This window comes from Chiloscyllium plagiosum, chromosome 14 (assembly GCF_004010195.1).
Source record: "Chiloscyllium plagiosum isolate BGI_BamShark_2017 chromosome 14, ASM401019v2, whole genome shotgun sequence".
Lineage (NCBI taxonomy): Eukaryota > Metazoa > Chordata > Chondrichthyes > Orectolobiformes > Hemiscylliidae > Chiloscyllium > Chiloscyllium plagiosum.
The window spans coordinates 50,170,056-50,182,371 of NC_057723.1; the positions used below are offsets into that span (position 1 = coordinate 50,170,056).

General features: G+C 38.0%; 1 protein-coding gene across 1 annotated transcript in view; it reads right to left on the bottom strand.

The window, feature by feature from the left end:
• pde6a (phosphodiesterase 6A, cGMP-specific, rod, alpha) overlaps positions 1 to 12,316 on the bottom strand; it is a 50,229-nt gene that overhangs the window by 5,632 nt on the left and 32,281 nt on the right. Inside the window, exons 14-20 of the mRNA XM_043703784.1 lie at positions 10,588 to 10,697; positions 10,393 to 10,480; positions 9,342 to 9,442; positions 9,122 to 9,229; positions 6,556 to 6,619; positions 5,137 to 5,211; positions 4,842 to 4,925 (exon numbers count right to left, since the gene is read on the bottom strand). Coding sequence (XP_043559719.1) covers positions 4,842 to 4,925; positions 5,137 to 5,211; positions 6,556 to 6,619; positions 9,122 to 9,229; positions 9,342 to 9,442; positions 10,393 to 10,480; positions 10,588 to 10,697 — 630 coding nt within the window. The remainder of the gene's footprint in view (positions 1 to 4,841; positions 4,926 to 5,136; positions 5,212 to 6,555; positions 6,620 to 9,121; positions 9,230 to 9,341; positions 9,443 to 10,392; positions 10,481 to 10,587; positions 10,698 to 12,316) is intronic.

The following is a 12,316-nucleotide window of genomic DNA, read 5'->3' on the forward strand; positions in this document are numbered from 1 at the left end:
TTCACCTTATGAGGCACTGTACTCAAATGCATTCAGAGACCTGCTGTGCTCCATATATTTAGGGGGGATTTCACTCCTAAGTTTGATTTCCCTCTTCATTCCTTCAGCCCTGTGGAGTAGCATGTGGAGGATAGGCAGCTGGTGCAGATCTCCTCCTGATGTCAGTCACGCTGCTCACTTGGTCCTTCAAAAGGTGCACAGTGGAGCAGCACCCATGCTGCAGCAAAGACTGACAGCAGGGAAGTGAATGTCTAAGTCCAAGTCAGGCAAGCTGACTTCAGGAAGTTAGAAGTCACCTGCTAAGTGGTGACAGCACTCTCTCAGATGAAGCTCTATGAATGGCAACCTTTCATCTAGGTCAGGCAGCATCCAGGGAACAGGAGAATCGACGTTTCGGGCATAAGCCCTTCTTCAGGAAAGAAGGGCTTATGCCCGAAACGTCGATTCTCCTGTTCCCTGGATGTTGCCTGACCTGCTGCGCTTTTCCAGCAACACATTTTCAGCTCTGATCTCCAGCATCTGCAGACCTCACTTTCTCCTCAACCTTTCATCTAGGCACAGCTGCAACTATTCAGTTGCATTCTTTGAGTTTCCCAACGTACTGTTTCAGTGAAGACACTCTCAATGCTCAGTTCTCGTATGGTTGCCCCAATGAGTTCAGCACATTTGTAGAAAGCTGCACACTGCCTACAAAATCTAGAATTCTGGACTAAATTGCTAGTGGATTTGGACTTTTATGTGGAGTCATAGAGTTTTACAGCATAGAAACAGGACCTTTAGTCCAACCCATTCATGCTGACCAAGTTCCCCAAACTAAACTAGTCCCATTTTTTTGTGTTTGGCCCATATCCCTCCAAACCTTTCCTATCCATGTGCCAATGCAAATGTTAGTTAAATGTTATAACTGTACCTGCATCTAACGCTTCCTCTGGTAGTTAATTCCATAAAGAAACCACCTTCTGTGTGAAAAAAATGCATCTCAGGTCTCTTATTAAATCTTTCTCCTTTCACCTTAAAACTATGCTTTCTAGTTTTGAAATCCCCCATCCTAGTGAAAAGTCCTTTACTATTCACCTTATCCAATGTTCTCAAGATTTTACAAACCTCTATAAAGTCATTTCTGAACCTGCTATGCTTCAATGAAAACAATGATAGCTTATACAACCTCTCCATATAACTCAAATCCACCAGCGTCAGCAACATCCTGGTAAATCTTTTCAGAATCCTCTCCAATCTAATGATATCCTTCCAAAAGCAGGGTGACCAGAACTATGTACAGTACTCCAAAGGTGCCTTCACCAATGTCCTGTATAGCTTCACCATGATATCCCAACTCCTATACTCAATGGTCTGAGCGATAGAGGCAATCATGCTACACGTTTTCTTAACCACCATGTCTATCATTGAAATTACTCACCCAAAAGCTGCACAAAGTTGAGGGCTAGTATTGTACCCATAACAACAATATGTCTGGGTTAAAATGAGAAGTGAATGGGATAATCTCAGTTCACAACCGATTGCCATCTTTCTCAGCCTTTAGGCAACCACATACTACCCATGGTGGCTCAGTGGTTAGCACTGCTGCCTCACAGTGTCGAGACCTAAGTTCAATTCCACCCTTAAGTGACTGCCCGTGTGGAATTTGCATATTCTCCCCATGTGTGCATGCGTTTGCTCCAGATACCTCCCACAGTCCAAAACTGTGCAGTTTAGATGGATTAGCTAAATTGTCCAGGAATGTGCAGCCTAGGTGGATAGCCATGGGAAATACAGAGATAGGGTAGGGTGGAGGGTTTGTGTATTATGCTCTGTGGAGGATCATTATGAGCTGAATGGCCTGCTTCCAAACTGTAGGGATTCCATAATTTTACCCAATCCCCTGCATTGAACCCATTGTTCTGCCATTTGGCAGCTAAAACTTTAATCATTCAATAGACAATTCAGGTGGAACATTTTTATTCCCTGTCATACGAATTAGTTGAGAAGTATACAGCATATATTCACTGACAGAAAGCTAGATAAACACATGAGGGAGAAAGGAATAGAAGGACATGTTGAAGAAGTTAAGTGGAGATGGCTGGAAATAGAAACAAATTAATGTGGACCTAACTAAACGGTTTGTTTTCTATGTTAATGCTATGTAATGCTTATTTTGCTGAATTCCATTCAAGATGAATATAACTGACTAAATAACCTCAAGAAAAGTATATTCTTTTTATGCATAGCCAAAGATTTCTTGATATTTGAGAAATGTATGGTTTCTAAAATGAAATACTTTCTGTTACTCCAGGCAGTATGCTAAGCTATTATTATGGATTTAGTCAGTTATTGCGAAACCCCATCAAGACAAAGAGCACACACATCCTTCTGTTGAAATCTAGCCAACAGGAAACAAATTTACAAAAAGCACTTGACTCACGAGGCAGAAAATGTGATTTTTGACTAGCAAACAATTAGCTTGCTGTATTGTTGAGAAGCACATTGAAAATAATGCAGTTTTAATTGTTCTGAGATTAGTTGGAAGTGCTGAAAGACTATATGATGCAGGTTAAAAAAACTGACTTTGTATCATTCCTTTGTCCTGTCTCTGTCCCTTGAAAAAAAGTGAGCCTGCTTTATCTGGACCAAATGCTTCCTGTTCAGTTAAGGGAAAAGTCACTAATATTCAATAGGTTCCTGAGCTCAATAATAATACTTGTTTTTGCAATTGACACTGCAAATTGATTTCAAAAATGTATTTGTTGTAATCTTGGGTCATACATTATTAAAATTAGCCTCTAACTGATGAAGACAAGCTATAAATAATAAAATAAGAAAAGAGCTAAACGCTATTGCCTATATGCCTATCTAGGTTTTGATGTTAGTTGATACAAAAGATCATCTTCGCAGGTAACCAGAACTATTGGTCAAAAGTACATTTCAAAACACATTTCAGAAATCTGACAAGCAACTTGGCATGGTATCTAGAAAAGATTACTACTGTAATACTCACAGAAACCCCTGATGAGACCATTGTAAACACCATAGGTAGACATATAATATATGGCAATTAATTAGCTTAACATTCAATGCTAGACAGTATTGTGACAAGCTCAATCTTAAGTATCACAAGCATCTGCCAAAGCAGCAAAACAATTTTCTCCACATGATTGTTTGAGACATCGATAATTCTAGGTCTAAACTCACACTATGAAACATTCATTGATCACCCTGTGATTATTTACCTAAATTGACTGCTGTTTAAGTGATATATTACTTTTACCTTCTCATCTTTCTTTTTAACTCCTTCTATGACCTGATCCCTCCCTAACTCTGATATCCTCCAGCCCCACAACCCTTGAGATATTTGCACTCATTGAGTTCTTGCCTCCTGAGCATTCCCAGTCATAAAAGCTCAACCGTTGGCCTTGGAGTTGCTAGGCAGTTCCAGCTGAGGGCACTTCATGTACACTGCTGCTCTGTATTAAAGCAAACAGCAGATGAGTGTATGGTTTCAGAGCAGATGGAAAGTGTGGAAAAATAAGGCTAGAAGAAAAATCAAAAAATAGTCAAGCAATGGATTCAGGACCATTCATACAATCACCATGGATGGCCTAAAACTGAAGAAGGATTAGCTGAACCCCAGAGAAATTAGAATATTGGCGTCTGCGATTGTCCATTTGATCAACTCCACTCTCAAGACCCATGCTTTTTTCAAAATTAATTGTTATATTTTAGTACAAACAACCTTGAATAGCTCCAAATTGTGATGACATGGTATTTTTCAACCTACAATGCATTTCTAACTGGACAATAAAGTTTGAAAATATATTTTGTGAATCATGCACTCAGTTAACAGAGTCATATATGCAGTCACAATATGTTAATCAATATAATTCTTTGTCTGGGATTATCCATGTAATGCTGGCTTTTTTGATTTATTTTTAGGTGGCACATTCAGTCTTTGACTGGCTTTCTTTAAACTTCATTGAATGTGCACCTTTCTAGATCCTGAAGAATTGATTCTAAATAGTCAATCAAAATAGAATTTCAATATTTAAGCTAGTTGTACCTGTCTGTTTATGGTATTGTATTGCAGCTATACATCATTTGAGATGTATACTTTTAAATGCAAATCTAGGCAAGCATTTGTAATTGTAATAACCTTACACCAAATAACACAAATTCATCAGAAGAGGCATATACTCATAAAATGATTCAGAAAAGACCTTTATACCAAACAGTAAGATCCTGCAGCACATGCTGATGTCCAAACACATTGTCATACCAACTTCTGGCAAAGCAATCCACAAAAATCAAAATTCCTGCATAACTCGAGGAAAATAATTATAAGATTCCGGCAGCACATAACTCTGATTCAGGTGATCATAACATCACCCTTCTCCCCTTTACCCCAAGTCTATGGAAATGTATGTAGACTCTATAAGATTGGAAAAGACTATTTGTATTTCATTATACTGGTCCCAAATGTCTGAATTTTCTTTTCAAACCTTATTACTCATTTCTTTACCCAAAAGCAAGTGTTATTATAATTTTCTGAACATTTATAGCATATTTCATTTCCAACACCAATCCTGGACAGGTTATTTCACATGATCACCATCTTCTGGATACATTATAGCCAAGTATTCACTTTGAACTTTGATGCATTTTGCCTAATTATGGAGATTCATTTTGAACTTTATTTAAGACCTGGTGGATTAAGGAAATAGGTCACAAAACATTCTTTATTCTGAGGATATTTTCACATTTATTGTTAAATTAAATTCACAAGTTTTAAATAGTATTTCAATAATAAAATAATAAGCAATCTTTAAATATTTTACTACCAATGTCCTTACCTTGTATACAAAAGTGCACACAAAGTCAATGAAACCAACTTGAAGTTTTGGAAGTTCATCAGCTTTGTTTCTATCCATCATGGGCTAAAATAGACATGAAAATTCTAAATAATAATTCGAATAACCATAAACACTGCAGTTCAGAAAAATTCTGACATTTGCCTTTTCTCAAATTAATTTTTCAAATTACTTGTTGAATTACAATTTGTTAAATATCTTGTAACAACAAATACTCCCATTATTATGTTCAATATATCAACCCATTATTTGATCCAACCATTGTACCAGTACTTACAATAGGTTGCTGTTCCAATACAGTTCGTTCCAAGTCACCCTGTTCCCAGAATTCGGCTGCTACTAAGAGAGCTACCTTGAATACAAAGAAAATGATAGATATGCAACACAATGTAACAACTGAAAATAGGCTATCAATTTTAATGTAGGAATATAGTGACTCTACTAATTGAAATGCAGATTGACAATGTGTAAGAAAATTTGGTATAGTTCTTTATTCAACAGTTGGCTATTATTACAATTATGGAGTTACTGGAGGCATAAGCTAACTTTATTAAGGGGAGGTGGTTGAGTGGTGGTAATATTACTGGACCAGCAATCCAGAGTCCCAGGCTAAAGTTCTGGAGATGTAGATTCAAATCCCTCTATTGGCTGCTGCTGAAGTTTGAACACAATAAAAAAATCTCGATGCACTTAGTTGCATCAAGATTTTTAAAATTGAATTCAAATTTGTCATAAATATCTGGTTCACCAATGTCTTTAAGAAAGGAAATTTGCCAGACCCCAGGAATGTGATTTGCTGGAGGGAAGAGCAATAATTGCTGGCCTAGCCAGTAATGTCCGCATTCCATGAATGAATAAATATCCATTTAAGCAATTCCCAGTTGTGAAGAAAGGTCACAGACCTTAAACATCGTTCCACAGATGCTGTCTAAGCTGCTGAGTTTTGACACCTTTTTCTGTTTATATTCCAAGGAAGTGTCTGGTCATGCACTTACCATAGAAGTGTGGCAAATACACCTCCACTAATTTCATAATCATTAATTAAAGCACAACTGGCACACTGGATCTTGTTGGGTAGATTCCCATTCAAGGTTTTTGGATAAGGAGAATGGTGTGATGCTAACTGCTGCCACCTGGAGTTTTTCCAATTAGGAAACTTTCTAACGAAAGTAGTCTGCTTGTTATGGTTTTGAAATGAGGCAAAAACAACACTTTTAGAAACTCTATTAAAGTTTATAAGACAATATTTGTCTTTTGTAGATCAGCGCTGGCTGTTCTTGAATAAGCTGGTTTCCCAATGAGTACTAACTTTGTTATTTTTTGAATCTGCCAAGTTAACCAAGGCTAAGCAATCTGCAGTTAACTGGTTTATCCCAATTTTCCTTCTTGCATACTACCAACTCTCATTATTATTTTTCTTAGCTAAGGATGATTCATCGTTGCCTCATTCCCTATCTATACTTTCTTGGCCACTTTGAATTGTTGCAACATGCTGCATTACAGGAGCTCTAAACTATGACCTGCAGCGCTATGAACTCAAATCATTATCCTTTTATCAGTTACTGTGCAAGACAGATCAATAGAAATAAGTACAATAAGTTAAATGTAGAGTTATCTAATTCATAAAGCAAAATACTCCTCAGCAAATTGTTCATAGAACACAAAAGTAGGTATAAAACAGAAAATGATATTTTACCTTGCTTTGCACTTCCCAAGGTTTTGTGATTGCAGACAAATCACATGCTGTCATCATCATGGCCCTAAATTAATTATGCTCAGGATTACACAAAGGTAATTACCACAATAATACCCCAATAAGTACCATAACTGCAATCAACCAGGGTACCAGAACTGCGCAAAGCATTTTTTGTTGGAAGCTTTTTTGTGGGAAATGGGCATCTCTGCTTGGTTCAGCATTTCAGAAGGTGAACTGCTGTCTTTCACCATTGCAATTCATGCAGGTTTAGGTAACACCCCACAGTGCACATGGGAAAGCAGTTCTAGGACCTTTACTGAGTGACAGTGAAGGAAAGCAATTTATTTCCAGTCAGGATAATGTGTAGCTTGGACAGCAACTTTCAGGTGATGGTATTTCAATACAATAGCTGCCCCTGGTGTTTCAAGGTGATAGAGGTTACAGGTTCGGAAGGTACTGTCAAAGGAGCTTTGATGGTTTACTGCAGTGTATCTCTTTGATAGTACACTTTGTTGATTGATTTGAACTTAGTTTCACTTTGATTGCCATTGATTTTAGCTTTGTTAGGGCTCCTTGACATCATGATAAGCCCTTTCTGATGAAGGGCTTGTGACCAAAACATCAATTCTCCTGCTCTTCAGATGCTGTCTGACCAGCTGTGCTTCTCCAGCACCACACTCTCGAATCCTTGATATCATACTCAGTTAAATCCTGCCTTAGTCAAAAGCAATCACCTTCACTTCTCGTCTGAAGTTCTGCTCTTTTGACAATGTTTAGACCAAGGCTGTAATGAGTGTTGGAGCTGAATAGCCCTCATAACCTGAGCATCATTGAGCAGACTATCGTTAAAGAAGTGTCACTGGGTAGCACTGTCAGTGATATTTTTCAACACTTCTTCTGATTATTGAAGTAGACTGATGGGGCAGTAATTAGCTGGTTGGATTTGATCTGCTTCTTATAGACAGAAATGCTTGGGCAATCTTCTGCATTTATAAGTAGATGCTAGAGGTGTAATTGCACTGCAACAGCTTAGCTAGTGGTAAAGCTGGTTCTGGAGCACATCTTCAGGACTATTGCTGGATTTGTTTTTGTCAGGGATCATAGCCTTTGCAGTATCCAATGCTTTCAGTCATTTTTGATATCACATGGATTGAATTGAATCGGCTGAAGGCTGACTATTATGATGTTGGAGATCGTAGGTTAGGATGGATTATCCTTTTGTGCCTCTAGGTTAAGGTGAATGCAAATGCTACAGCCCTATCATTTTTGTTGATAGTCTGGGCTCCACCAAAGTGGACACTTCTCCAACACTGAGTTGCTTAATTATTCATCACTTTTCACAACCAAATGCAACAGGACTGCAGAGCTTAGATCTGATCCATAGATTGTCATTGCATTGCTTAGCTTTGTCAATCACATGCTGCTTGGCATGCAAATAGCTTTGCATTGTAACACCACCAAGTTGCCACCTCACGTTGTAGGCATGGTTGGTTCTACTCTAGGCATGCCTCCCTGCACTCTTCATTGAACCATAGATGATTTGCTGGCTTGTAGATAGTTATAGAATGGAGGATATGACAGATGATGAGGTTATAGATTGTGGTTGAATACAGATCTGCTGCTGATAGTCCACAGTGCCTCACGGATTCTCAATTTTGAGTTGTTAGATCTGTTTGAAATCTGTCTCATTTGCTATGAAGGTAGTGTTACAGAACATAATAAAGGATACCCTCAAGTAGAAGGCCAATCTCCACACTCTGCACAGTGAATCACCCCCTACTAATACATTTATGGACAAGTGCATCTGCAACAAGTATATTGGAGAGGACGAGGACCAAGTATATTTTCCCTTCATGTCGGTTCTCTCACCACTTGCCACAGACTTAGTTTAGCAACTGTGTCCATTAAGGCTCAACCTGCTCAGTCAGTAGTGGTAGTACTGGATAAATATAATGGAGATTGAAGTCCTCCATCCAGTGTAAATTCAGTGCCCTTGCCATTCTCACTGTTTCCTCCCAAGCGGTATTCAATACGCTGGTGTACTAAATCAAGAGCTGAGGAGGGGTGGTAGGTGATAATTAACAGAAGGTTTCCTTGCCATTTTCGACCTGATGCCATGAGACTTCATGGGGTCCAGAGTTAAAGTTGAAGATTTTCAAGATATTTCCTTCCTAACTCTATGCCTGTGTGTTACCACCCCTGATGGGTCTGTCCTGATAATGTGACAAGATATGTCCATAGATGTCAACAGTGGTGCCTAGGACATAGTCTATGAGAATGACTGTCAGCTATTGCTCAACTAGTCTGTGGGTCAACTCTCTCAATTTTGGAACAATCCCTCAGATGTTAAGAGAACTTTGCAGGGTCAACTGAGATGAGTGATTTGTTGACATTTCTGGTGCCTTAGTTAATTCAGAAATAAATGTGAAGTTCAACATTCTAAAGTCACTGACACTGAATTTTATAAGAATAATTGAAGCCATATTTCTTCAGCACATTTTAAAGTCTAATTGCAGATTTGGAATTTCAAAAAGATTCCAATAAGAAAAGCTAGAATTTCACTTACATGATTATTTCTTTCCTCGTTGTTTCCAGTATCATAAATTGCACCCATTCTTCATCATCTTCATATGTTTCTGACAAGTCTACTATCTTTTGAAACATTGTTCTTTTTCTGAGATGTGATAGAAATAATAAAAGTGCACATCAATTGAATGCTATGTCTCACAAAGAAATTAGATGAAATCCAAATCTGTGATGCCTTTTTAAGGTATTGAAAAACTTACTTGAAATAAAGTGCCAGATCTGTAGCAATGATGGCAATGTCCATCAGATGGAGGACATGTTCATACTGTCTTCTGTTAAGATTTTGGAAGATATTTAAATCCTGTTAAAAACCAAATAGCCACAAACTAAGTAAAAATGAGATCTAATCAGTACCACATACTGCATTACTGTTAGAACCATGTAGAAAGGAAGATATTTAGGAGCATATTATTAACTCTTTTCAACATTCATTCTCATTTATCTTTAGTTCTTTCATGTTTATTTTTCTATCATTATTTCCAGCCATTTATTACCAATGGCAGGAGAATGGGAAAAGTCTTGTTTCCACGGCTCTGTAAAAGCTGCTAACTGGATCCTGAGCGAGATGGTCAAGGATGAAACTAGGCACCAATTAATTTCCTTGATAATGGGTTTATTGATAGAACACAGGATTACACTGTGTCCCAGCAGTCTGAATTGGTAAATGTTCTAAGTCTTTTTGAGTTAACCGGTTTGGAGAAGTCATTACAGACCTCTGAAACTTGAACATGGACCTCTAGCTAAGAGGTAGGGACATTACCACTGTAGTCTTGTTTACATCAACATTTCCAAAATGTGACTCAGCCTATAGGTAGTGAAAATGACTGACATTAATGCCAAAAATTGTGGTGTTATGAATATATCAAATATGAAATAGCTGACACCGGTAGTGCAGGTATAAGTTAACAAAACTAGAATTTCCCTCTATTTTTATACAATCCTTTAGTTAATATTGAAAACTTTTTTTAAAAGTTACCATAGAAATGCCTGCTATCAAAAACATTGTTAGTATACATTTTTATCATTTTTCCAATGATCCTTACATATAAAATTATATGTAATCTTACACTTTGATCTACTGTTAGTTTTTTATTTAAAAAAAACACATAATATACATAAAATATTTTTAACTTGTAAAACTTGTTCACTGTGTGTGTTATGCCCACCAGCAGACTATCTTCTTTTCTATTTCTTCCCGCCCTTCCTTGTGATGTCGTATGAATATTGGGATTTAACACAATCCTGACATACCTCATCTTGAAGCAGGGTTTTGCCAAATTCCAAGTGATGGCGTTCCATAATGGATGAGCCATGAAGTTTTGCCAATGGATCCTGTGATCTATTGGATTGGTGAAATATAATTAATATGATTGTCTTTTGCTATAACATAGTATTCAAAATAATTGCAATAACACATGCCAACTGCCTTTAGTGATAGTTACTCACTTCATTTGATAGAGGTTGTTTGTTCCTCTGTGATCAATGTCATGGCAAAATGCTGCTGTCACCATGGCTAAAGCTTCTAGATCTGTGTAGTAGCGCTTTAGGTTTCCAGTCTAAAAGAAATTCACAGGGTAATGTTAATAGGTCAGAACTGTCTGGTACACAACAGCTCACAAAACAAGCCCCTTTCATTAGATTTATTTTCTCTCTCTTCAGCTAAAAATGTATTGCAAGATGAAGAGAGTGTCTAGGAACTTGGTGAATAATTGGACAAACAGGCTTTTACCAAACCTGAATTTTTGCTCCACAGTTGGTGACTTTGCTTTTGGGTATGTAGGTTCTAAGGTCTGGAATTCTACCCTTGAGACTTGTTGTCCCCATCTCCCTCTTTCTTCCTTAAGGCACTTCTTAAAATCCACTTCTTTGATGAAAAGGTAGATTTTTTTATCATTTGTCCGAATATTGGCTTAAGTGATCTGGTGCCAAATTTTGCTTTTTAATATTCGTGGAATGTTTTGATACTTTAAAGACCTGATGTAAATACAAGTTGTTGATGGCAGAGTTTGAGTCCAGTTCATTGGTTGAGTAACAAAACAGAAATTGCCAGAGAAACTCTGCATGTTTGACAACATCTGTGGAGAGAAAGCAGAGTTAAGGTTTTGATTCTGTTGACTTTTCATCAGAATTCGTCATCATTGGTTGTGTCATTATTTAACTTGGTCTTAATGTACTGTTTATCATGTGTTGTGTCATCACAAGGTTGCTCTTTAATTTTTAGCTAAAGCTAGTGCCACTCTTCACATGTTCTTCTGTTATTTTGATTTGTTTTCATTTGATTTATTATTGTCACACATGATTCTTGAAGAAGGGCTTATTCCCGAAACGTCGATTCTCCTTCTCCTTGGATGCTGCCTGACCTGCTGCGCTTTTTCAGCAACACATTTTTCAGCTCTGATCTCCAGCATCTGCAGTCCTCACTTTCTCCTATTGTTACACATACCTAGGTACAGTGAAATGTTTTGTTTTGTGTAGATTTGTGAAGGAGCAAAAATTGCCTTTGCAGTGATATGTACTTCATGTCAGATGTTGGAGTTTAAAGAGAGTTTAAGGGGTTACTGCGGATTATATCTGCCATAAATGCTGTTGGATGTGAATTTTATCAGATTGAGTGGATCGGTTGGAGAGACAGATAGAAGCAATGAGGAATTTGCAACAGCAACAGTATGTGATGGATGGCAGTTATAGGAAGGGGGGAAAGTCTCAGATGCAGTCACATAGATGGGTTAACTCCAGGAAGAGTAAGAGAGGTAGGCAGCTAGTGCAGGAGTCTTTTGTGGCTATACCCATTTCAAACAGGTATGCTGTTTTGGAAAATGTAGGGGGTGATGGATTCTCAGGAGAACGTAACACGAACAGCCAAGTTTCTGGTGTTGAGACTGGCTCTAATGCAACGAGGGGTACGTCGGCTTCCAAGAGATCAATTGTGACAGGGGATTCTCTAGTCTGAAGTACAGACAGACGTTTCTGTGGCCAGCAGAGAAAAAGCAGAATGGTGTGTTGTTTCCCTGGTGCCAGAATCAGGATGTCTCAGAGAGGGTGCATAATGTTCTCATGGGGGAGAGGGGCCAGCAAGAGGTCATTGTCCACATTGGAATGACATTGGAAGGGAAAAGGTTGAGATTCTGAAGGGAGATTACAGAGAGTTAGGCAGAAATTTAAAAAGGAGGTCCTC